Source organism: Gadus morhua, chromosome 4 (assembly GCF_902167405.1).
Source record: "Gadus morhua chromosome 4, gadMor3.0, whole genome shotgun sequence".
In the NCBI taxonomy this organism is placed as follows: Eukaryota; Metazoa; Chordata; class Actinopteri; order Gadiformes; family Gadidae; genus Gadus; species Gadus morhua.
The window spans coordinates 12,978,105-13,006,044 of NC_044051.1; the positions used below are offsets into that span (position 1 = coordinate 12,978,105).

A 27,940-nucleotide genomic window follows, 5' to 3' on the forward strand; every position below is an offset into this window, starting at 1 on the left:
TCGTGCAATCGCCTTCACTCTGGCTTTTACAACGAATGACAGAAGGGGTTGCTGCAGCTTCTCGATGAACTACATCACCCATAATTCCTTTCTAACATTAGCAGCAACAGCTAGGATGCTGCGATACTGCTGGTAGCAAAAGACTGCTGGGGTTGCAGGGCTGACTCGAAATCCATTTCTGCTATATAGAAGATGTCAGTGGCTCCCATTGGAATAAAACTAGACTGCAGTTTAAGGTCGATTTCATCTGGAATTATTTAACCAACCAACCAATCAGGTTACGCAAATACGTTGCCTTACGAAAAAAAATACAGTTTTCGTGGTAAATAGAAACAATGTATTAAACCCCTGGGTAGTTGTAAGGCTACCCAAATGTATTCTTGAAATAACTGTTAACTGACGATGGGAAATTATTTGCGACGTCTTACAAATTGCACCACGGACACAAGGCACTCGAATAAGTGATGCTCCGAGGATAACCTGGATAACCTACACGAAATGTCCTAGCCGTCAGTAGCTAGCGCGGAGCTAGCCGTCAGTAGCTAGCGCGGAGCTAGCCTGCTGATGCTCAAGAGAGATGGAGAAGGAGCCAACGTTGATAAAGAATCAAGTCTCCCAGGGATCACTGCTGGACTAAAGGTGTGCTTCAGTTATATAACCATCAACGGTCTGTCGCTTGTTTACCAGAACGCTGGTCAGGCAGATGGACATTGCTCCTGATACATGTTTGGGCTGCCTGAACAACATATGTGAAGATACGACAACACAAACGCTACTCGTTTCGAATCGAACTGGAGACGTGAAGCTTCGGGTGTGTTAAATTATCCGTCCAACGGGATTTGGGGAATAACTATTGGGGGGGGAAATATCTTAAGCTGGAAGCAAGAACGGCATCTGTGCAATTTTCAAACCATAATATCTTCTATCAATCGACATCATGAGGAAGTTCTTCGATTCTCGTCGGGAGTTGGTCAGTTCTGGACCTGGTTCTGGAGGTGCTGGTGGGGGCAGTGGTTCCAGCCATGCAGGTGGGAATTTCATTGGACGAGCATTTACAATCGGACGGCACCAAGTTACCGTTGAGGAGATCATTGCAGAAGGTAAGAGGGATGGTGTATTGGAATCATGTGTGTTTATTAAGATGTGTTGCCTATTAAGTGCATTCCTCAGGCAAAGAGAAGATTGACTACTCTGAACATTGACTACTACTCCTACACATGAATTTTCTTTTCGTATGATTACAATTAAAGGCCTGTTTTCTTTCATCCTTTGTCCCTTTATAATTGTATATGCTAAGGAACATTATCAAGTCAATAACATCCATCATCTCTGAAGACATTATTTAAAGGTGCTGTGTTCAGAACTGACATGGCAGAAATTGCATATAGTTTTCACAACAATGGTCAAATTAGTGTAATCTCATGAAAATAAGAATTGTTATGTTTTCTTTATCTTAGATTTATCACTTTATATCTACACAGGGAGCGGGTCCTCTTTTAAGAGCGGCTGCCATGTTTGAACTGCCTTTCTTTTTTTGTTTCTACAGTAGCCCAGTACTAACAGAAGGCTCTAGAGAGAACTCGTTAAGCGTTTGGTACTAGGAGTCGTAGGAAGGAGGGTGGCATGTTCCTCCCCATCCCTCAACCCATTTTTGATACTGTTTCATTGTCGTCACTGTATAGGAGCGTTTTCATGAGCGAGGTTGTACATAAAATGATGACACACACCGTGGCCTTATACTATATGTCTCCAAAAAGCTCAACCCTCTCTCTGACACGGACATCAACTGCCGGCTGCAAGACGGCGCTCCACACATTATTACACACCATGGCGTTGTATATGTGTATAGAAGACAAGCTTAACAGTCTTGCACGTCGACATCAACATCAACTGCTGGACAGACAGGGCTCCACACAACCACACACAACCACACACACCGTGGCGTTGTATATTAGTGTCTGAGAAGTTGAACCTTCTCTCAGGCTCCTTGTAAAGCCAGTGAAGACGAGCATGCTCCGTTCTTACACCAAAATCCAAGTGTAAAATTGTTTAGTGAAGGGAATTTGGCTGATGTGGGGTATAACTCTTTCGGAGACAGTTTGTATCCAAACCGACACTGGTGAAATACAACTGCACAACGCCATCTTTGGCCATCTATGTCCACATACCGCAGTGCAAGTTAACATTGGCTTGAATAGCCAACTGCTATCAAGATGATTGATCAATAAATATATCTATAAGAGATTATTATAGGTCTATGAATGTGGTTTCCTGTACCTGAACCGGCCGAGTCTAGCCCAAAGGCTTAATGGCAATGACTCAACACACCAGCAACCTGGATTTTATAACCGTGTTGGAATATTAACAAATTGGCTAGATGGTGCAAACATTCACCACAGAATCTCCAAGCCTACTCATTATCCACTTGCTCCAAACACAGATACTCCACACATTGTACACTCATGACACACATATTTCGACAAATAGTTGTCATTCTCAGACCATTCAAGGTATTCTGAACATGTCATCCATCTATGGTCTGTTCAGGTAATCCACGTTCCCCACATGTTGTCATTCGCCACGTACACAATTTTTTCTGTAAATTCTCTGAGTAACGGAATCTGACACATCGTTTAAAGAGTTAAGAGGCAAGAGGTTGTGATAGAAAGCAAACTCAATATTCAAGTCAATACTAATCTCCCAAAGGTATATCGTCTTTATGAACATTGTTTGCTCAGTGCGTTACATAGCAGGTTGTAGAGTTGTATGCAGTTTTCAAAATGGCAAGACGGGGTAACCCACAAAGATGCTAGACGCGTGTGTGAAGCAGACCTTGTCCTGGTATCATCATACCAACACTGAACGCATGTTGGCCTAATGGGAACATCAGGCGCCGTAGCAGCTGGGCAGCCTTGTTGTTGCCAGTCCATTATCAGCCTGATGGAGCCATTCAACTGCTCTTCAATGGCCCAGGTTAAAGGTCCCTTGATGGCCAAATTGATATTAGTACTAGAATTAAATGCAATAATATGTTCCTTTCGGACCCTCCATTGTTATTCTTTATTTGCTGGAAAAAAAAAATTCAAACTACTTTAGTCTGCTGTTAATTAAAATATAGTTCATAATGACTTTATCATTTCGATTTTCCTGTCATTTTAAAAGAGGATTAGCCAAAAGTCTTATGCTCAACAGAACTCACAAATATAAAGCAAAGCATGAACATCTGTACTTCCAATACATACACATCTTAGTACCCCATCCATTCCTCCAGTTTAGTGTTTAAAAAATACTTGTATTTTGCTTGTTAGGCTAGTTATAGTAGAAATAATGTTTTATTGTTTCAGACCAGCATTTTGGGAAATTTGAAATACCTCATTTTGGTGCCTGGCTAGTTTTTTCCAATGTCATCAAACATTTATGCATGCTATTTAACGCATTGGCTTTGAAGTTATTTATTCGCTCACTTGTATTTTGGTTTCATGCAGACCATATCATATCCCTCCACCCCTCATAGATTATGAAGGATATTGTGATGTGTGAAAGATAACTATCAGCAACACACACCTCATCTTATCCTTGTCCTTATCTTAAAGGCCGTGTTGCAGGGTTTATTTTCCAACGAATTTCTGCAATTTTCTTGTTGGTAATAAAGATTTAAACTGTTATTTATTTGATTTAAGGTTGTTAGGTATCACAAAACGGAATGTAATACGAAAAAGTAGGTACCATTTTAGCGATTTGCTATTGATTCTCAATTCCCCCAGAATGCATTGCATGACGTCACGTTGGGGAGACACAGACTAAAGCCGCATTGAGACCCTTGAGAGTAGAGACTATTAAGAGAGTGTTCAGCAGATTATACAGATGCATAGATATTATCTATAGTTAGTATATGCTACATCTGAACCTCCTAAAATGGCGCAATTTGATTGGTTCACTATCTCGGGATACTGAGCAATATCCCATGATTGACATCTCAAACTCGATATTGTTTTCATCGCAAAATGTCCGCTAATAACAACAAATAATCCTTTGTTCTCGGGGCTATTCCCCACTATTCACGAATAATTGTTGATTAATAGCCTAGATAGATAGCCTAGTCAAGTCTTTATTAATTCCTCACTACACAAAGTCTGACTGGACATACGCAAAATACATCACATTAAAACTAGACACATGCGTTGATAGATAGCTGGACTGATAGAAAGATAATTATATATGTTCTATTATTTGCTTTGCAGAGCCAACCAATCCTGTGCTCGTATACAAATTAGCCATGTGCGCCAAACACAAGAAAGACGTAATGTAAGTCATACTAAAAACGGAATGCTAAACCAGACTGTATCAATCACATACTTTGGGTCCATTCTAACTTATGGTAAGAGGCTTTAAATATTTGTAGCGACTGAATGTTGATGATAAAACGGATTGTTTTGCATAAGATGAGTGTGTGCGACTGTGCGTGTGTCCTTTCCGGCTTCGGCATACTGCATGGTTATGAAGGCCTTGTGGTTAGTTGTGGTCTTAGTGAAGCAGCCTAGCCTTGGAGTTGGATAAATTGGAGTTATTGTGCACGGGCGTGACGTTTGACTTGTTGTGGGCTGTCTGTCAGCATCCGCCGGGTTGGACGATGTGCTTTGTGTATGTGTTCCATGTACATGTGTCTGGTCGTATTTGAGGTAGATTGATGGTTAAATAATGTCACACCACGATCGGTTATACTTGCAGGCACTCATTTGCAAGTGCACTGATTGCGTGTCCGATAGGCTAAGTTAGCCCATAGCTAGCATTACTAGATATTCTGACAAAATTTACCGATACTTACGACATAATCGCTGTCACTAGATATAAAGAATCCGTGCTATTCACTGACAGTAAAAAGCGCTCGTTGCTGCGTTGCTAAATGATAGCAACTCTCCACTCATTCTCCTCTGACCATGCATTTAATCTCACGTCTGACAGGTTCGAAATTATACTGCTGTGGGCCATCATACAGGTTATTTGTGGTTCTTGTTACCTCTTAACACGCCATAGTTCTAGTAATAGGCTGTGGCTACCTCCCACCACTTCTCCCCAACGTGACGTCATCGCTGAATGGTAGAAAACACCCGTTACTGCCAAAAAATGGGCTTTAACACTGTTTTGGAGACATTTTATAAATTGTACACATATTTTGAGTGCTTTATGTACCCATTATTCAAAACTTCCGGTTAACCTGCACGTAGGCAGGTTAATGATTGTGCACGGGCGTGCGAAAGTGAGAGAGAGCACGCCCGCCGTGCTGACGTTTGACTTGTTGTGGGCTGTCTGTAAGCATCCGCCGGGTTGGACGATGTGCTTTGTGTATGTGTTCCATGTACATGTGTCTGGTCGTATTTGAGGTAGATTGATGGTTAAATAATGTCACACCACGAGAGATATTTACATTTTAAATGAAAAATAATATTTTATTAGGGAGCCTCTGCTTATTATGTTTGTATTGTGGACTGGCAGCTTGGTTGATGTACAGGGCTTCTTTTATTCTTCAAATGATTGCTACTAGTACCACATTTCCTACAATAATGTTTCCCTCATGTCGAGATAAAAGTGATATATTGTCTGGTTAAATATGTTACCCTGTTGAATGAAGAGAATTTGTGGCCTAATCCCTACCAGATGGATAGATATGAATGTAGGCCTCACAATAAGCCTAGCAGCAATGACATAACTTATACATTATGTTATCTGGCGCACCATTCAGAAGTGATTTCAGTCAATGCTAGTGGGTGTAAGGCTAGCTTTTCTTAGTTTATATAAAGTCATAGGTTATGGCCATTGGTTATTATTATGTTCACCAATTATTTTCTTTTAGGTCTTCAATTTTTTAAGATAAGGTTGCTACCTTTGTGTTGCTACTATTCTACGGTGTACTATTTTGTCATTCAACCTTCTACCAGGGGATGCTGTGCGGCAGTGTGAGACCGATGGTTGGCCTCACATGCTTTTTGTTCCAAGATAACTAACACTGAACTTTAGACCCATGCCCCAAATTGAGCAGGTAGGGTTAAAGGATCCTCCTCAAGGAGGCCTCCAGGTATATTGCGGCATATTGGGGATGACTTGATTACAGTACTAGCCATCCTGTTCCACCCCCTATTATATATATTATATATGAAGACTAACAAACCAAATGGGTGAATTGTCTTTTGCCTCCAGGGGGGTTCGCCATAGTGTTCCTGGTACGCACCAATCAGGGAGTGCGCTGTGCCTTGAAGAGGATGTACGTAAACAACGAGCACGACCTGCAGGTGTGCAAGAGAGAGGTCCAAATCATGGTGAGTTCCTGGTTACACAGAGAGATCTAGATCACGGTGAGTTCCTGGTTACACAGAGAGATCTAGATCACGGTGAGTTCCTGGTTACACAGAGAGATCTAGATCACGGTGAGTTCCTGGTTACACAGAGAGATCTAGATCACGGTGAATTCCTGGTTACACAGAGAGATCAAGGTCTCTAGAGAGGGAGATCTAGATCATGTCGTGTTCCTGGTTAAACAGATAGTTCTATATCATGGTGAGTTCCTGGTTTTAGAGAGGGAGATCTAGATCATGATGTGTTCCTGTTTAAACAGAGATATCTATATCATGGTTCCTGGTTAAACAGAGATATCTAGGTAATCTTGTGTTCCTGGTTAAACAGAGATCTACAACATGGTGAGTTCCCGATTAAAGAGAGAGATCTTTGCGTAACCACAAACACCTATTTGTTTTTAAAACAACATTGCTGAGGTGCACTGTTTGGGCCTACGTGTTAGGACAAGACTAGGGCCGAACCCTTCCAAAGTGATATGTAAAAAATGGATTGGTGTTTCAACTACAGATTGGGAGCATAACCTTTCCTGTTAAACGACGGTCTTGACATGCTATAATATCCTAAATAGTTTTACAATTTGACATTTGACACATATTCGAACCCTTTTACCCAAAAGACGCGCATGAAAAAAAAGATCAAATCAATTTAAATTCTAACTGCTACAAACTACACAATTGCAGAAAGGTCCTTTCCTTAGATGTTTTTAGAAGAGACGTTTCTTCAGATGAGTTATCCCAGAAGAGGTGATTCTTGAGGTCTTCAGATGATTTATTCTTGATGATGAACACCACAACCTCATTCCTAACAACAAAATAATATACCTTTCCTAGTTGGTTTTCAAAACCAGAAAACCCAAGAGCAGATGATTTTATGTTCTCTCCTGACATCAGTGTAAATAGATAAACAAACATTCTGACTGCACTGTATGTCGGTGAAGTCTCCGGTCCTGATACATTGCAGGTTTCTGAATGTTCTTTGGTTTTATCAGGTGCCTCATTTGAGAACACAGCTGCCCTGTTATCTCCATATTGTCGACATCACTAATGAAACCACAGTTAGCCTGTGTCATTAAGTGACAAAACACTATTGTCCTAAGGAAAACTCAATTTAACAACCAGTCAGCTGAGGTGATTAATTTGGGTGTTTGCACATCCTCAATGTCAAACAACATCGGTATTGTATATTTAAGCGTCAATTCACCTTTCAGGAATTAGTATTCGATGTTACATTATCTGTTTATTTTACTGTGTTCACTTTAACATTATATTAGAAGTTCTTGATAGGAACACACACACACACACACACACACACACACACACACACACACACACACACACACACACACACACACACACACACACACACACACACACACACACACACACAATTATTATCAGTTCTAATAGTAGGTCATGTATACATATTTAGAAGCGACTGACACACATATTTAACCAAGAATATCTAACCATCATTAACCATCAATATTTTTGGTTTGTCATTTAGTAAAATGAAGGTGTTACAGGCGTTAGAAAATGTGTGAGTCGGACACGCAAAACAAACATTTATTTGTTTAGTACATCATTTCGTACATTAGTTTGAGTTAATGTACAAATCATTAATAGCGGAAGCCGCAAGGAATTACTCCGTCGGCAGAATGCTATACACAAGAGACCCAGGGTTAACTTGAGAGACAATGCACTAGTAATGAACCAAAGAGAAGGTCACACACTTCAACCACATTTCCTTCTCTTTCACTGTACCTCTGCAGGCTGAATTCAGACTTCCTTTTCATCTCACCTCTCAGAGCAAGAGGCAACCACTTCCCCTCACACACTGCTTATGACACCTTGCGTTATCACATATGATTTTAACGACACCACACACACACACACACACACACACACACACACACACACACACACACACACACACACACACACACACACACACACACACACACACACACACACACACACACACACACACCTCCCCTTTCAACCCCCTCTCCGCAATGCATTTGATGATAGGATCATGTGAGGGGATTGTTGACACACAGGAGTTTTTCTGGTATAGCTGGTTGTCAAGGGGAACTAGATAACACCAGTTAACAGATGGGGTGGCTAGATAACATAGCCTGAAGAAAACAAAGCTTAATGTGTAAAAACTAACCAACATAGTATCTTCTTTATAGGTATAATACTCACTTAAGCCTGTGCCTGCAGTTTCCAATCTTGCTAGAGCTCTATATCTATACAGATCATACCCAGCTCATCATTTCTTGTTTCTTGTATTTGCGTGCTCTTCTTGCAGAAAGACCTCGTGGGCCACAAGAACATTGTTACTTATTTGGACTCCAATATCACAGCCATGGGAGGAAGAGAGGTCTGGGAGGTGCTCATTCTGATGGACTACTGCAAAGGTAGGCTGTCCGTCTCACCTGTACACAGTCAATCCACAAAACACATCCCTTGTTTAGTCTGAGACATACTTCCTTCTCTGAAAATATGGGTATGTATACTGTATACATGCTTATTATATACATATTTAAATATTTTCAAATGTGTTATTTTCCATTTCTCAAGGTGTTAACTCTATATATCTATGACCTATGTTATACTTTTTGTTGAGTTGTGTTTTTTGCATTATCCTAATGGTTTCCAACAATGTTCAAACCAGACCAATCTGTAGATTTACTTATGGTGACAGTCCGTTCCATTTTGAGTGGTGATATGTTAATGGTAACCTATCCTCTTTAATCCTGGACTCTACTAGTATCTAGTAGAGTCCTAATTTATTGATAGACGATATTTCAATATCGATCTCGGTTTCTACGATGTGCTATGAAAAGTCTCATACCAGCCACCTTCTAATGCCATGTTCCCCACAAAAAGACTTTACTTGGGTGGGTCATTTCATTTTTTACTTTTATTTATCCATGTACAGCTGCAAGCAGCACATGGATTTGCTCTTTCCCTCTCGTTCTCTCTCTCTCTATCGCACACCAACACATTGACAAGGGACCATCAGTGAATAGCCTCCTCTCACTGCACGGGCAGAATCAAAACTCGATCATACGTGGGAGGATTGTCACCGGCATGGCGGTGAAAACAACAAATCCCATGTTCCCACACTACTTCATGACGTTATCAACTACGTCTTTTGCTGTGGTTTGAGGGAGATACGCCTAGCTGCAAAAATGACATATCATACCTTTGAGCTAAGGTCTTCACGTCAGGGGCAGTGTCCTCTGAAAGTTCAGTTGTTTTCGATGCTGGTATTTCAGCTGAATGTATGAAGGGGATGTACCCTGCTTCGTAAAGCGGTTTCATCTGTGTAAAAATAATGTTTTGTAATGTCACCTGTGACCAGTAGATGCAGACATTTTCAAGATGTTCCCAGTCTTGAATCTGTTACCTCAGACAATTCGATGTCTGACTTCATCCTTCTTGCGTTAGCAGCATCCTTCACAAAGCCAATATTAGAAACAGCCTAGTTTTATGTAGGAATTTTGTATGCATGCACAATTCCTCAGGATGAACACCTTTCACGCTTTAACTCATGGGGTCAAACCCTTTTGATTTAACGCAACAACAACAACTTGCCCAATTTGACCACTATGAAGTGTGCATTTGCCCTTGCCCAACAGCTAGTCATACCATGCAGGACCCTGTCATCGTTTCATGCGACCGCTGTGTATTCTGTATTGTAATCCGAGAATGTCTTCTCAGGGGGCCAGGTGGTGAACCTGATGAACCAGAGGCTGCAGACGGGCTTCGCTGAGGCGGAAGTCCTGCAGGTCTTCTGTGACACGTGCGAGGGTCTGTCCCGTCTGCACCAGCGCAAGGTCCCCATCGTTCACCGCGACCTCAAGGTCCGCCGTCTCTTATTATAGGCATCTGGAGAAATTGTATGCATCCGTCGTTCTTTTACACATCTGTAGTTCATGTATACATCTGTAACTCTTACACAACTGTAGCTCTTATAAACGTCTGTAGGTCTTATACACATCTGTAGTTCATGTATACATCTGTAACTCTTATACGCAACTGTAGTTCTTATAAACGTCTGTAGTTCTTATACACATCTGTTGTTCATGTATACAAATCTGTTGTTCTTTACATATACTCCTGTGGTTCTTGTATACACTTCTGTAGTTCTTAATATACCCCCCTGTTGTTCTTGTATACATAAGATCACATGATGATCTAGGTCAATATAATCTATGTTTATTTCTATAATGTAAACAGATAAGAGCAGATGATGCTCTCTAGATCAATACCATCCATATTTTTCTCAGGTAAACGGATCAGATCAGATGAACATTTTGATAGAATATAATCTAGATATTTCTCTCATCTATAAAAAGGACCAGAGCGTGTTAGCTCTGTTAAACAGTCATATATACAGTCTCCCCCAGTCGGATGGTGAGCTGTGTCTAATCAGCTTTATCTTTAGTGTTGTTATGAATGGCCGTGTCCACTCCTCTGCTGACCTCCAGGTGGAGAACATCTTGTTGCATGACAAGGGCCACTACGTTCTCTGTGACTTTGGCAGCGCCACCGATAAGTTCCAGAGCCCGCAGACTGAGGGAGTGGCCACAGTGGAGGAAGAAATCAAAAAGTTTGTTCATGATCATTATATTAATAAATGCATCTTAAACTCTGCTCAACTGAATGATGTATCATGGGGAAATAAGCACGATAAACGCACACTTTTAATGATGATCTTTGGCTACCAAAGAGGACACTTTAACATTTATCATTCCCATAGTTACTTAGTCTGTTATTTTTTGTGTGTTTTAGATACACAACACTATCATACCGTGCCCCTGAAATGGTGAATCTGTACAACAACAAACTCATCACGACTAAAGCAGATATCTGGGTATGTATGCTTCGGAACACTTACAATTGTTACAAGTATAATAACACCCTCACTTAAGCTACCTTCGTTTTGAGTATCACTTCTTAACTACAAAGGTTAGCTTGTGTGTGTTACTTTTTCCTTTGATGGTGAACAACATGCAATAGTCCTTCACTTGTATCTATTGTAGTTGACCTACATTTTCTGTGTGTGTGTGTGTGTGTGTGTGTGTCTGTGTGTGTGTGTGTGTGTGTGTGTGTGTCTCTCTAGGCGCTGGGCTGCTTGCTGTATAAGCTGTGTTTCTTCACTCTGCCCTTCGGCGAAAGCCAGGTGGCCATATGTGACGGCAGCTTCACCATCCCAGACAACTCTCGCTACTCCTACGACCTGCACTGCCTCATACGTTAGTGTTACAGTTAGCATGTCGCTTTGGTAGCATATCCATTCATTAGCATCATGATCAAGTAGCATTTTGAATCATTAGCGCAATGATTAGCTAGCATATCGATAAATTAGCATAATGATTCTGTAGCATATTGAAACATTAGCGCAATGAATAGTTAGCATATCGGTTCGTTAGCATTTTTTTTAAGAAATTGTTTTTTTGCTTGTATGCTAATTTGCATAATGATTTGCATATTTAGTGAGCATAACTATTTGTTATGTTTGCTATTCAACCTGGTTACAGTGATGCAATCGGTTCTTGCTGATTTGATAGGGATACCATCAATACACATTCCTCTCCTCTGAATCCCACTGACGGTTCAATCCCACCCTTCATTCCGTATTTCTTGGCTGTACGTCAGAAGCAGTCGTGTTGTTTCAGCTCTGCGTTCTACTGGTGGTGGGCTTTGATACCAACTGGTGCTTGATGTGACTTATCTCCCTGCCTCTCACACACTGCCAGCAGAGCAGTCTGTTCCTCATACACCCTGTTTAAGTCGAGGTCACCATTACCTCACAGCGTTCGCTGCAAAAGCAGGCAAACATGGTTAAGAAGGCTACACCCACTGTCCAAACTGGGTCTGGATGGTTGGTGAGCTGATTGTAAACAGACCGCCGCTCATGTGCTCCCAGGCAGTGTGTTGTGCAAGGGGCCTACAGTCTTTACAGCTCCCCTCTCTAAATCCCCTTCCTCCCTCCATCTCCTCCTTCTCCTCCTTCTCCTCCTTCTTCTTCTTCTTCTTCTTCTTCTTCTTCTTCTTCTTCTTCTTCTTCTTCTTCTTCTTCTTCTTCTTCTTCTCTCTAACTGGCGTCTGTCAGGCTACATGCTGGAGCCAGACCCTGACAAAAGGCCTGATATCTTCCAAGTGTCCCACTTGGGTTTCAAACTGTCTCAGCGGACCTGCCCTGTTCAGAATGTGAAGGTCGGTGTCGGGGGGAGCGGTGCAAACACGTCTTGGTTCCTTTGGGATTGGGTTTCTAATGGGCTTGGTTTTCTAATGGGCTTTAATGCATGATCTACTACACACACAAAGGGGTGGTCTGCAGTTGGTATACTTTAGCCAGGAACACTATGTGCAAAACAGAGTTGATATCAGTGAAACCTAGCAACTTTGGGAAAGACACCTCCTAAAGACATGTATAATTTACTTTTTAATTAATTTACGTAACTAACTTTTTGGAATTTCCATTAAAAAAATGTATTCAAATAATTCTTTATTGTTCTCAGAAGGAAATGTTTTTTTAGTTACTACATGCAACATCTAACATGAACAAGATGCATAACGACCAAGAAAAACAACAATCTTCTCATGTATCTAGAATTCTCCGTTACCGGCCAACCTTCCTGAGCCAATCAAAGCGAGTGCAGCAGCGGCAGCAAAGAAGAGCCAGACTCAGATCAAGGCCAGGTGAGCATGAGGCTAGATTTGACGTTCAACGTTGGCATCACATATATTGGCATAAGACGCTGGCATTACCTGTAAGCATTCAATGTTAACTTTCAATGATAGCATTACATTTTTCAAGCCACATTTAGCATTACGTATAAAATTCAATGATATCATTCCATGTTATCATTCCATGTTAGCGTTCGGTGTTAGCAATACGTTTTAGTGTCAGTGTTAGCATTCAATGTTGGCATTCAATGTTGGCATTCAATACTAACATTCAATATTAGCATCCCATTTGCACACTATGGAGTGCTCTGTAATGCTAACACCCTGGGTGTCTGGGCGCAGACTGACGGACCCCGTCCCCACCACCGAGACCTCCATCACCCCTCGCCAGCGGCCCAAGGCGGGCCACGCACAGACCCCCGTCGCCGGCATCCTCCCCATCCAGCCCGCCGCGCTCACGCCCCGCAAGAGAGCCAACATCCCCGCCGGGCCAGCCCAGCCCATAGGTACGTACCCACCACCATCTCCACCTCCTCCCCTGGGTTCATCATCCAATGCCTTGTTATCATGCCTTGAGGGAAACTACGGGCGGAACATATTGAGGAGTAGTTGCTGCTGGTGCCTGCATGTCTCACTGCGTACATGTATCCCACCTTCCAGAACGACCAGTTAGAGGAGGTTTTGACCCACCGCTGCCTTTTCTCTTCTTTTATTAAGTGTGCTTATTAAGTGTTTACTTGAATGTTTTGTTGTCGTGGTTTTTTGTACGTTTTCTGACTGGCAATAGTTTTAATAGTTGGTTTATATACCAACTCAGATCAGAACATTCTCTCAAGGACTCTAGCCTTTATTTTTCACTGTCTTCCATGAGTTAAGAGTGTCTGTTGTGTTCACCACCACCACCAGGAGTCAGCCTGGACCTGTCGCAGCCGGCTGCAGCTCTCCTATCACAGAAGGCCCCCACCAGCCTGATGCTCAACAACTCCATCCAGCCTGCCGGGGTTCCTCAAAAACAGGTCCACCTCCTTTTTATCTCTGTCGCTACAAGCTATGCTAAAGAAGCTGATTCAGGGGGAAAGCGGAAATTGGACCCCAAATCTTCCGGTTCTTCACAATTCAGTGTTTGAAAGCTAGTTGTAGCACTTCATGGCTTCCAAATGTTCCATGAAATAGAGCTTATCTAACTTTAAATTATGCTAATCACAGCTTAACGGTGCCTGCTTTTATGCGTTTAGGTCTGAATCTGTATTTTTCTAACAAGTCGTGAATGCTTCAAAAAAACCGAACCCGTTTTGCTGTCATCATATTTGTCTGCGACAGCCGGCACCCCCAGCGCCCGCTGCCGGCGTTACCGAGCTCTCCGCGCCGCCTGCTGCGCCCAAGCTAGAGCCTCAGCCGACTCAGAACCGAGCTCAGGTCACATGTCCGCCCGCGGCCGCTCCGGCCCCCGTTCCCCAGCAACCGCAGCAACAAGCGTCCCACCCCCCGGCCAGCCCGGCTCCGCCCCAGCGACCGGCCCGCCGCAAGCAGGCCGGCGCTCAGCCTTCCCCCAGCAAACCACTGGCCCCCCAGCAGCCGGCCCAGCCCTCACCTGCCCCCGGGCCCGCCATGGCCCTCGCCCCAGCTCCTGCTACTGCTCCTGCCACAGCACCTGTCCCCTGTCCCGTCCTGGCTCCCGTTCTGGCTCCCGTTCTGGCTCCCGTTCTGGCTCCTGTCCTGGTTCCGGTCTCAGCCCCAGTCCTGGCTCCTGCCCCAGCTCCTGTCCCTTGTCCCGTCCTGGCTCCCGTTTCGGCCCCAGTCCAGGCTCCCGTCTCGGTTCCTGACCCGGGTCCCGTCCTGGCTCCTGTACTGGCCCCTGTCCTGGCTCCGGTCTCGGCTCCTGTTCCGAGCTCTGTCCCGGCTGGAGCCCCAGAGCCCGGCTCCCAAAAGGCTGAAACGGAGACGAGGGTAACCGTTTTGTTCCCTGACCCTAGCACCAAACCCCCTGCATACCGGATACACCCAGCCATGTCCACATCCCACAGCCATACTCATCTTCCTGTTGGTTTTGCATCCGTCCCTTGGTTATTTTTCCATCCGTCCGTCTCGCGATGACCTCATTGTCCATTGTTCCTGCCTGTGGGTTTTTTCATGTCATCACCTAAATAAACAATAAAAGTTATTTTCAATCACCATTTTTGTCTGCATATTATTTTTTATTTCCATTTATTTTCTGTTTGGATGTATTTATTCATTGTTCGTTCATTCAGTGATTGGTGTATTCTTTTCCCAGCATGCATTGCACCTCTTTTTAAAAGTGGAACGTTACCCGTGTGTTTTTTCATAACAGGTTGTGACTCCGCCTTCTTCCTTAAATTTGGTCCTGGAGGAACCAGCTTTGGCTGCGGTTCCAGTGAACGACTATTCTCAACAACAACAACAACAACAACAACAACAGGATACTCTGGGAGAAGCTGTGCCGAGCCAGTAAACACTACCCCCTCGTCACCCTCACCTCTGACTGATGCATTCACTGGCCAATCAGAGAGGCTCATCAATGTTCCGACATATAATTCCAACACGGATGTGCTGTTCTTGAGTCATCTAATGCTACCTATAACCCTTGACTCTGCAATGCAACATTTAACCATAGAAACCATATCAACCATCAAATCCCATCATCGGCTTACGGTTTACATTAAGCGAGACCCTTGGATCAAGTGGGCCTTGAAATACATGATGTGAATGTGTGTCCCCTCAGACCAGCGGGTCCATCTGGCCTGGTGGAAGGCACGGCCCAGTCCAGTGTGGTGCAGGACGGGGTCCAGCCCGGCCCAGGCGACAGACGGTCTCCCCCCTCCCATGGCTCGGCCAGCTCCACCCCCTCGCAGCCCCAATGGAACCCCTTCGACGACCACGACAGCTTCTCTGGGCAGGCCGTCGGCCTCCTGATCAGCACGGACGACGTAATGCCCACAGGTCAGTGGGCACCCTCACACTTGCTTGTGTGATTTAGGTTTCTTGGGTTATTTTTCTCTGTGGCGAATGGTAGGTGAAATGACGATTTTGTTTGGGGTTGCAGATGTACCTTCGGAAAGTAACCTGGTGACCCTTGATGAACTGATTCCTGGTCTGCAGTCTTCGCCTATCGGGGAAGGTGAGCTACTACACTGTTCCGTTCACCTTTACACTCCCAAGAGGCCTTCTGTTTAAAGCCATTCCAGTAACTAATAATTATCCCAAGTGGAGTGAGTGTTCACACAGGTGTATAATGGACAGATCAATACCAGCTTACCAGGGGATGGTTTATGTCTCAACACTCCTAAAGTGTTCTAATGGCTCATCAACAATAACAAATAATAGGGGACCTTTAAACTGCGTCTTATGTGGATGTTGATTTATTCATAGCTAAGCCAATGTGTTGCTCTTCAGTTGAAGCCTTTGTTGGCTGTTGAGTACAACAATGCATCAAACAGTTTTCCATGCCGAGCCATTTTTCCGTCTCTGGGTCTCCTCCAGATTAGAACCAGATGCCTGGGAAGGGCCAGCCGGCCTCATTCATTATCAGAGTGGATCCGCGGTGCCCTGTCAGCACTGCATATTTTCAACACTGCTCATGAATTGAATTGGACACAGGACACATTTCTGCTGTCCTAAACCCATCGTAAAACCCATGTCAGCTTCCTCGTCTGAAAGTAAAAAAAAAGTCATGTTATGTTAACGGCACATGCTTTAAACACAGAATCTATTGGATATAGGCGGCGCGTCTTACTTCCCACTCTAGATTGAAACCTGGAAATGAACAGAGCCCTCGTTGCAAGACAGCAACTGTTGTAATCGCTGGCCTGGTTCAGATTCCTCCTCTTATCTTAATCCTTCTCTCTCTCTCTCTCTCTCTCTCTCTCTCTCTCTCTCTCTCTCTCTCTCTCTCTCTCTCTCTCTCTCTCTTCTCTCTTCTCTCTTCTCTCTTTTCTCTCTCTCTCTCTCCTGTTTTGTCCTCTGTTATTTCTGGCTTTGATCAGTTGTTACTTATTCAATAATGATAGTTAATAAAAAATAGTACTCATCAGTTTTATAGATGAACATAATGTGTGGATCTGGATTGCAGATATGTTTGATACTTTCTCTTGTATTGTCAATTATTTAGTAAACTACTTTGAACAGTGAATCTTAACGCAATGTTTTACCCCCTAGGTGAGAGAGCGTCTGCCGGTCTTCTCTGTGGGGATTCTGTGGCCTCGCTGTTGTCCCTCCCCGACCCCTTCAACGGTCTACAACTGTCAGACACACCGGGTAAGAATATCTACTAAGTGGAGCAATATGCGCTCCTGTGGTCGATTTAAGGATGAGTAAAGCAACATAAGGGCGGTTTTCAAACCGCCCTCCTCCATGTTGTGTCCTCCTCTATTTTGTGTCCATGTTGTGTCCTTCATATTGTTCTCTTTGCCCTCCAGCAGAGAAACTGATCGAAGGACTCAAGTCTCCAGATACATCCTCCCTCCTACTTCCTGATCTACTCTCATTGGCCGATCCCTTCGGTGGCTCTTCGCAGGACTCTGCCAAAGGTAAACCCCCATTTGCTAAAAACAGATTGGGTTCCATTGATCAGATTTGTCCCAGACTGTAACCAAACCTGACCCCCAGCCAAACCTGACCCCCACCCAAACCTGACCCCCACCCACACCTAACCCCACCCAAACCTCTCTGTCCAGCAGAAACCTCGGCAGCAGACGACTCCCTGCTGGGCTGTTCCCTGACCTCCGGCGCCTCCTCCTCCACCTCCTCTGACCCTACAGGAGGAGCAGCGGGAGGAGGGGGAAGGACCAGTGGCTACTCCTCCCTCTCCTCCGCCCCCACCTCCGCCGCGGCCTCCGCGCTCGACGAGTTCAGCCTCCTGACGGGGGTGACCATGCAGCCTCATGCAGGTAGCTGGTGGAGAGACGCCTAATGCTAATGCTAAACTAATGCTAATGCTTGATGCCCATGCTTATTGATAAGAAATGTCAATGTATAAATTAAGATGACGACTTTTTTTTTTCTTTGTGTGATTTTAACTTACGCTTGTATGTAAAGTAAACTAAACTAAAACCTTATGCTAATGCTAACCTTATGCTAATGCTAACCGAATGCTAATGCTAATTAGTCCTTGGTGTGTCACCCACCTCCTCCAAGGTCAGTGTTCCAGTCTCTTCCTTTGAGACTGGAACTGTGATCCCATGCAAGTAAAAACATGACTTGAGTGTGCAAGCATTGAAAGGACATTCCACATATACTAAGATGATTCATTATAACCGTAGTGCAATAAGTCATGTTGTTGAAAAGAGCTGGATCAACCTCTGCTATACTGCATATGGTCAAAAATATGTTGCTCTTCAAAATATGGAAAACTTGTAGGATATATGTTTCAAAATGACCGTGTGAATTGGAGAGATTGAACACCTGCCCTGATGAAACCGTTTTAAACATGTCTCCTGTAGACTGTCTACTGCTGTCAGACTTTGACACCCAGGGGACCGCCGCAGAGGTGGGGGTCATGGAGGATGAGTTTGACCCCATCCCCGTCACCGGAAGGAAGAACTCACAAGGTAAGGAAGAACCCCCCCCCCCCCCCCCCCCCCCCCCCCGCTCCTCTTCATTCTCACACACACGCCGTCTGGAAGACTCTGACCTTGACCCTGACCTTGACCCTGAGGGATCGCAGGTCAGTCAAGGTCAATGCAAGCACATTGTTTAATCATCAATGACTTGTCCCAGCTATGTAAGGAATATAAGTAATTATGGTTTTCTATTATTATTAAGTATACTTCAATGCATGGATACCTCATGAATGCTGTTACACTTAACTTTTTTCTTGGCCTCTTGTGACTTATGCTTTTTGGCTCCCCTCCTCCTTTCTCTCCCCCTCCTCCCGCCTCTTACCCTCTCTCCTCTTCCTCTCTGCCCCTCTCTCTCTCTCCCCCCCCCCCCGCCCGTGTCTGTCCTCCCGTGCGGCGGGACAGTTTCCGAAGGACATTCCCGTAGTAACAGCGGCGGCTCGGAGACCAGCCTGGCCGGCATGACCCGCCCCATGATGCTGGTGGACCAGCTGATTGACCTGTAGACCACGACCCCCCCAACATGTAGACCCCCCCCCCCCCCCACCCATAGACCATGACCCCCCCCCCAACCTTAGACCACGACCCCCCCAACATGTAGACCCCCCCCAACATGTAGACCCACCCCTATCCATAGACCACGACCCCCCCAACATGTAGACCCCCCCCAACATGTAGACCCACCCCTATCCATAGACCACGACCCCCCCAACATGTAAACCACCCCCCATCCGTAGACCAAGACCGCCCTAACCTGTAAACTACCCCCCGCCAATAGACCAAGACCCCCCCAACCTGTACCCTCGCCCCAACCTGTACACCCCCCCAGCATGTAGACCCAGACTTCCCCAACATGCATGTGGACCAACCCCCAGCTGTAGACCAAGACCCCGTCAATGTTTGTTCCAACCCCCAGGTCTGGCCCAAGGCACCCACCTATCATGCAGACCAAGACACCCCCCCCCCCCCCCCCCCCAGCATGTAGACCAAGATGTCCCCCCCCATATGTAGACCAGACCAGGACCTTCCACCAGTGGACCAAGTTCTCCCCCCACCACCCCCATCCTCCCTCCATCCTCTCCATAGCTCTAATAACAACTACAGAAATAACATCTCCACCCCCCTGGCTGTCTATCCCATCATTAATAATAATAATATGAATAATAATGATACCCCTCGCAGTCAAAGTGATCTTTCTTCTTTAGTGCTTCTAACTCCTCCTCCTCCCCATGCTTCTTCTTCTTCCTCTTCTTCTTCTTCTACTACTATGACATCGGTCACCATTGCACCCCGTGTTGCACCCCCTGGTACGTGAATCAGAGATCGTCCGTCTCTGGTCGCCCTGGCGGCCATTTTGAGCTCCTTGTTCGCTTCCGTCTCTAGTTAGTAACGTCTTGTGAAATGCAAAAAAGAAAACAAAGAGAAAAAGAGTGGCCTGCGCACTAAACTTCACCAAACAACGTGACGATAAACGGAAAGTGAAGATGAACGGAAACGCGAAGACAAACCGTTTTTCTTGGAAGTGAACCGAAACGATGCAATCTTGTTTTTTGTTTTTCTGTGGCATTGCATTGTTTCTCTCCGAGTCGAACGATAGACGATGAATCTATTTACCTATTATATAAATGTATCTATCTACTATAGGATATTAGGTATAGTTAGATATCATGTTTATGATTGTCCTTGTTCGGTTTGTTTATCCTTGAGTGATTTGCACATCTGAAGGGAAAAGGTATGTTAGTTACTTTAACATTGAACGCAGCAAACAAAAAACTAACGTTAATTATTTCCCAGAAGGGAAACTACCATTTGCTAACTATTTGTTTACATGGGCTGATTTTACCACAGCCTTGATGTCTCTTGAGAGGCAGTTGAAGTCGGACCACATCGCCATTGGCTGACTCATACCATATGTTGATTATCCAAAACTTGCGGCCAAAGTTGAGATTGTAAATATCTAATTAGATGAGGAAAAGTCTATATCAAAAAATGTAGTTTGTTGATATCCGCCAACCGCTTCTGAGGGGAACAGTGCTTCTATTTTGAAAGTCATTGACAGACATTTCATGTCTACTATTTCAACATTGAGAAATGGCGACTGTAGCTTTCCAAAACAGATCATGTTCCTATCCGTTTACACCAACACAGTTGGACACAGTTATGAGGCTCTGGGCTAGGTGACGTGAGACTGCCCTGGACAAGCCTTCGTATTCGCTTGAGGCTTAAGATTTCAATAGAATATTTAACTTCACATCTCATAGATCAATAGAATATCTAACTTTACATCTGTATCCTGTATCTCATAGATAAATAGAATTTATTCTGCAGCTTACAGTTTACAATATGGTATTTGTTCGTGTTGCCTCATACGATTTATTTTGCTCGGTGACCTGTAAGTTTGAAACAAAATTACAAACACTGTTCATTGTTTGTATAGCAATGTGCTGTATTGGTAGGAATTGCATGAAACGCAGATGAAAAAAAATAATACAAACAAGTAACATTCTAATAGAAGGATTTCAAAGTGTCTCTGTTGTGCGTAAAGAGAGAATCTGGTCCTGAATCCTAAACACTAATGGAAGAGTGTAGTTGTTTATTTTTATTGTTACAAGTATTTTTCTGACTTAGTTTTTATCTACTCCAAAACCATTCATCGTTGTGCAACATTCCTGTCATTGGTTTACGTCTGCATTATGTAAATATGTATTTGCAATCGGTATGGGGCCATGTGATTGGTCCATTCCTATGTTTATATATCAAGTCATCGTCCACACTGGGTGTCATAAAACTTTACTTGTGGGGTAAAATATATATATATATATATATATATATATATATATATATATATATATATATATATATATATATATATATATATATATATATATATGTGTATGTATAATATATATATTCATAGTTTACTGTTAATAAATGTCAATACGATTAGAGTGTTAGAGAATGAATGTATGAAATAAATATTAGTCTATAATGAAAGAAAATATGATTTCTTCCATAATTATAATTCAATAATATTGAAAAACAGATCACTATATATAAATATATATGTCATTCCTCCTTGTGGAACTGTGTAGTGGAAATAATTTCCTGAGCCCTGGTCTGAATCCACACACAAACGGACACAGCTGACCCTGCTAGTTTTTAAGTTAAACCTCCTTCCATTCTGTATATCAAGTTCAATTTATTTTGGGTTAACCAAAACATAGCGGACCCTGTTATTCTTTAAGTTACACCTCTTTCCATTCTGTATATCAATTTCAATTTAATTTTGGTTAACCAAAACAAAGCTGACCCTGTTATTCTTTAAGTTACCCCTCCTTCCATTCTGTACTGTATATCAAGCTCACTTCATGATGGGTTAACCAACACATGGCTTACCCTGTTATTCTTAAAGTTACCCCAACAAGTTACCCCATATCAAGCTCACACCATGTTTTGTTGACCAACACAAGGCTGACACTATAACCGTCCTTTCATTCTGTATACAAAGCTCACTCCATGTTGTGTTGATATGATAACTGATGAGGGATTATATTTCTGATCAAAACGATGGAAAAAGGCCTGCCTGTTCGCTCCTTTCATTTGATCTTCCATCTATTTCATCTACCGTCAATTCTATTTGAAAAGCCATTCCCCGAGACCTTCGAATACTAGCTGAATATTTTGTGTTTTTAGTGTCCACACAAGACTTCATAAAGCCTGGCGTTGGTGTGGGATATCCTGTTAACGTGTGTTGGTGTAATATTGTTATGGTACGTGTGTGTGTGTGTGTGTGTGTGTGTGTGTGTGTGTGTGTGTGTGTGTGTGTGTGTGTGTGTGTGTGTGTGTGTGTGTGTGTGTGTGTGTGTGTGTGTGTGTGTGTGTGTGTGCGCGCGTGTGTGTGTGTGTGTGCGAGCTTGCTTTAGTATGAGTGAGTTGTTGACAGATGTTTAACGTGTACGGTAGCCACTACATATGTTCTGAAAATTTGCTGTGTATTTTGGATGCAGCTGTAATTATAATTCATTTCTTGAAAGCACATCCCGTCCCCCCAACCCAAACCCAACAACACACACACCCTAAATTCTTTCTCAGGTAGGAATTACTCTTTAATCTGAGGGTTGCACAAGGAGTGGCTCTGTCTATACCTTGGTGTGTACGCTCTGTTGCAGACTAAACTTTGTATGGCGTCTATGGCAGTACGTATTGAAGCTCTAAATGTGACGTCGCCTATGGACTATACTCCATATAACGTCTATGGTTGTACGTATCAAAGCTCTATGTGTAATGTCATATACAGACTGTACTCTGTATAGAATATATATCAAGGCTCTATATGTGATTTCACATACAGACTATACTGTATAAAGTCTAGTATAAGGGCAGTAGGTATTGTTTATGTGATGTCCCATAGAGACAATGCTCAAAATTCTTTGGAAGCATGTATTGAAGCTCTTTGTGATGTCACATATAGTATCATGTATCAACAGTAGCTAAACACGTCCTTGAAGGACCCAGCCCTACATTGGCAATCAATTAACATCCAATGAGAGTAAAGAATAGGATTTCTTTTCTTTTTTCTTTCTTTTTCTGCATTTGTTCCATCTGCAATAAATCGAGTGAAGCCATGAATGAAATGATAGAACGATGAATGGAGTGAATGTTCAATATTTGTGTTTTACCACCAAACTTCAAACCGAAATGTTGCTCCTCCCGTCACAACCTGTAACCAGACCTTCATGGGTGTTTTCATACTTTATGCGTCATTCTTTTTTTGTGAGGTATATTAAATGTTCATTTAAAAAATTGGATTGGGTTTTCATGTGATTACTTTCTATCCGAAAAGTTATTATTTTTTTTGCTTTAATGAACGAATATACCGCTTTAGACGAGTGGCCTGTTTATGTCTCTGCAATGTCATTTAGACGTTGTGCTGAGATCAAAGACAGCGTTGCACTCTGGCCAGACATTGTGTCATAAGAAGCTTGTGGTTCCTCAGCAATGTTTCCTGTAATGATGAAATAAATGAATTCATAGGACATCTTTCATTTGGTTAGTGACCTACATCAAAATAGCAAGAATATTTATCATCAAGTCCAACTAACATTTGCTGTTAATATCTGTCCTCAATTGAATAAAACGGTTCTAAAAATATTAATAAATGGCTAGAGACAAGTTTATTTACTCAAAGGTATGGTAGGTACTTATTTTTACCTCTTGTGGAACTATTGTTATCAATCAAATTCATTCAAATTCAACCAAACAAATGGCAGAATTTTCGAAATTCCCATAATTCAGGTTAAAGTTACCGTAATCATTCTCTCAAAGGAAAACCAAGCTTCTCTTATAATTCTTCGGACCTATTTATAAATGATTTGTCACTGATTAACCATTATGAACCCCCCCTCAAATCACACATTAGGTCATGATGCCCTCTCATCATCACATTAGGTCATGATGCCCTCTCATCATCACATTAGGTCATGATGCCCTCTCATCATCACATTAGGTCATGATGCCCTCTCTTCATCACATTAGGTCATGATGCCCTCTCTTCAACACATTAGGTCATGATGCCCTCTCTTCAACACATTAGGTCATGATGCCTTCTCATCAGATTGTGAGATAAGGTTATTATGTTCCCGAGTTGTTCCTTCTGGAAGCTGTTGGTGAAGACTTCTTCTGAGTTGTTGTAAATGTAGTGTTTGTAACCGTGTACCCCTAATTCTATTTTTGTGAAACTAACTAAAAGAGTAATAAAAGGATGGCAAATAAAATACACATGTTGAGTTCTGATTTAGCAGTTTTTTGTATCAAGAAGACTGCTCTCTTCATAATGAAAAGGGAAGAACTGGGCTTTCACATAATATCAATTTATTCAGTTGTATAGAAATCCTATTTTGAATAGTGTAATACTATATGAATCTGAATGAATTGAGTTCCCAAACGTTCGATAATCCTCAGATTAAACAACCCACAATCCTCAGACTAAAAGCAACAATTAGGTTTAAAGACAAGTAGCATGCACAATACATGAAATGGAATCATAACTAATCATAGTCAATCCATGCAGAATACAATTAAAAAAAGAACGGTAAGAAGTCGTAAGAAGACTTTGACCATACAACTCTGCTTGACGTCTGTCTTGTCTCCCACAGGCCAGCAGAGGGCGCCGGCTCCTCTGCCAGCCACCAGCGGCTCCATGCAGGCTGTAGTGGAGCTTGGTCTGACCCCCGCGCCTGAGCGCAGCCTGCCGCCCGCCACATCACGCGCAGAAGAAGAGAAACACTCCCATCACATACCAGATAAAGCCACCCCTCTTCTGTTTCAATCTCCCCGCCGACAATCGCCGTGGCGACCGAAAGGCCCGCTCTGCCCCGACATCTCTCACATCCGCCGCCCCCCACCCAGTGTCAGGTCCCCGGACCCCCTTCCTGACAGGTTCCCACTGGCCCCCTGGGGTCTAAAGCAGGACCATGCAGAGGGGGGTCCCGCTGTTAAACAACTGCAGCGCCAAACCCCCGGCCCCGTGCTGCCCGCCCCCCCGCCGAGTGTCCCCGACGTCCAATCACTCGTCAGTGCCCCCCGGTGTCTCACCGAGGCTCCGCCCCCTTACCTGCGCTACATGGCCCCGCCCGTGTTCCAGCAGCCAATAGCGGCGCACCGCGTGGTGTCCAGCGTGGGGCAGCAGGCGGCCGTCGGTTCAGTGGCGGTTGGGCCGCTTTATGCCTGGCTGATAGGCCCATGATCCCCCCGTCCCTCTCAGACCAGGTCCTCCAGGACCCCAACCTCAGACCAGATCCTCCCAGGACCCCAACCTCAGACCAGATACTCCAGGACCACCATCTCAGACCAGCACCTTCTGGACCCCCATCTCAGACCAGCACCTTCTGGACCCCCCTCTGAGACCAGATCCTCCCAGGACCCCAACCTCAGACCAGATCCTCCAGGATCACCATATCAGACCAGCACCTGCTGGACCCCCCTCTCGCAGACCAGATCTTTGTGGACCGCCTTCTCAGATCTGTTCCTCATGGACCCCCCTCTCAGACCAGATCCTTGTGGACCCCCCCTCTCAGACTTTTTCCCCCTGGACCCCGATCTAAGACCAGCTCCTTCTGGACCCCCATCTAAGACCAGATCCTCCCAGGATCCCCCTCTAAGACCAGATCCTCCCAGGATCCCCCTCTAAGACCAGATCCTCCCAGGATCCCCCTCTAAGACCAGATCCTCCCAGGATCCCCCTCTAAGACCAGATCTTCCCAGGATCCCCCTCTAAGACCAGATCCTCCCAGGATCCCCCTCTAAGACCAGATCCTCCCAGGATCCCCCTCTAAGACCAGATCCTCCCAGGATCCCCCTCTAAGACCAGATCCTCCCAGGTCCCCAACCTCTCCGAAGAAGATGAAGGGTGTTTTAGCACTATAGGAAGGACTTCAGTCCGAGATAAAGAGTGTGTTAGCGTTATACAGGGAGGACTTTTATACAAGATGAAGAGTGTTAGCATTATTCAGGAAGGACTCTTATACAAGATGAAGAGTTTGTTAGCACTATACAGGAAGGACTTTTATACAAGATTAAGAGTGTGTTAGCACTGTAAAGGAAGGACTTTTATGCAAGAAGTGTGTGTTAGCACTGTACAGGAAGGACTTTATACAAGATGAGTGTCTTAGCACCAAGTACTTTCATCTCTCCAAAAATAAGAACCAAACTAAAAATATGATTTTGGTTTAGTGACTATCACCGTCTTCAGGTACCTCTGAGGGGTTAGCTGTGTTGTTCAAGGACTCTAGCGAATACACTGCCTCCCTGGCCATCACTTGTTGACCTAGAACAAAAGCAAGCAGACACGCAAGACATGTTTCTGATTCTGTCTTTAGAATCATGACCTATAGTTCTTTTTTCTTGTTTCTCTAAATTACTTAAAACTAAGGGAAGCCACATAGAGCCAAAGTAAATTGACAGTATATCTTAATGAATTATTTTGAAATAGTGTATTGAAAGACTAATGGTACTATCTCTCTTTATAATTATTGTTATTATTCATATATCATTCAGCTACCATGTGACCCATTCTCATTTAAAAGTATAACGATTGATTATACTTAATATGTTCCTCATAATCTGGCCAAATCAATCTATTTATCGATCAATGATGTAGAACTATATCTATGTCGATGTAGTTCTAGATTTGAAGTTGCGAAACTCTGTTATACCATTTACACCATATATATAGATGGGATAAAAAACAGAATTCCACAAACTGGATAAGGGAGATAAGGAAGTTAGTTTTATTTCCAAGGTCAACATATGTTTTTTACACTTTCTATAATGCGTCACGTTTACGTTATTATTATGTTATTTTTGTATATGCATATGTCATTAAACTAATTTTATATCCAAAATAGTTTACGGTTTATAATTTGACTTATTCAGTGGAGAATAGGTGATGCCATGCAGAAGCCAGCCTTCTAGGCATTGAAGAAGATTAAACAAATGAAAATGGCTTGGACACAACTCTCCTCTCTCCTGACCACTATCTTTACATATGTGTAATGGATATGAGCACATCTAAGAACTGTGGTTTGTGGTTTAGAGTGATTTCAAAGGAGTCACTCTTTATAAAGGTAAGGAATGCCATTGTTTGCACAGCTTATAAAATAGAAAAGCAGTTCATAAGTCTTAGTTTCCAATAAAAAAGGGACAAAACAAAACCCTATTTCCTTGTCCTAAGCTACTTGGCACTGTAGAAGGCGTGTATAAAACAAAGGGTTTGGGGTAATGTCATTAGGCTGTCAGGTTATATTGTGTTCCCAGGTGACGGCTGGTCCTAATCCCTGCATTCTGCCTTCTAGTCCTGTGCACGTGAAGTGTGCAAGCTTCATGTGCACGCTTCACGTGCACAACGGATGAGCTCACTTCCCACAGGATTGTCTGCCTTGATGGGTCTCCTTCAACAGCTAAAACAGAAGCTAAGAAAAGAAAATGGGGGAAATATCAAATGGCTATGAATCTTAGGATTCAATCGTTTAGAAAAAATAATGAGGCAATATTATTTTATGACGACTCAACAATTGCAAAGGAAGGAGCGGAAAGATTTGGAAATGGCAAAAATTTTCACGTGCATATAACACTTTAAATGGCCAATATAAAAACGTAAAGACCTTCCCTGACTCTCTGCGTTGCGTATAGCAGTCTGTGAGCGGATTTCTGTTATAACTGAACCACGGTTAGCGGTTTCGCCAGGAAAAAGGTTTTAGGTGATGTCTAAGCACAGATGGTGGCCTGGCCAAAATGTCTGTTCTTTCCTAACAT

The 27,940-nt window shown here is 43.4% G+C and overlaps 1 protein-coding gene across 8 annotated transcripts; it reads left to right on the plus strand.

Moving 5' to 3' along the window:
• The first annotated feature begins 57 nt into the window (after positions 1-57).
• On the plus strand, positions 58-27,021 carry aak1b (AP2 associated kinase 1b). 8 transcript variants are annotated; one of them, XM_030355113.1, is made up of 20 exons: positions 58-1,100; positions 6,196-6,314; positions 8,662-8,770; positions 10,080-10,222; positions 10,850-10,971; positions 11,154-11,235; positions 11,485-11,617; positions 12,478-12,581; positions 12,979-13,067; positions 13,398-13,561; positions 13,962-14,071; positions 14,376-15,002; positions 15,385-15,521; positions 15,796-16,013; positions 16,117-16,191; positions 17,229-17,327; positions 17,492-17,599; positions 17,747-17,959; positions 18,512-18,619; positions 24,784-27,021. In XM_030355113.1, exons 1-20 carry the CDS (start codon positions 938-940, stop codon positions 25,371-25,373), a joined length of 3,513 nt encoding a protein of 1,170 aa, XP_030210973.1. In that variant the 5' UTR covers positions 58-937; the 3' UTR covers positions 25,374-27,021. The 8 variants fall into 8 exon arrangements, with proteins under 8 accessions (XP_030210973.1, XP_030210974.1, XP_030210971.1 ...); XM_030355114.1 differs by having other exon boundaries at positions 17,750-17,959; XM_030355111.1 differs by having other exon boundaries at positions 59-1,100; positions 17,489-17,599.
• Positions 27,022-27,940: the final 919 nt, after the last annotated feature.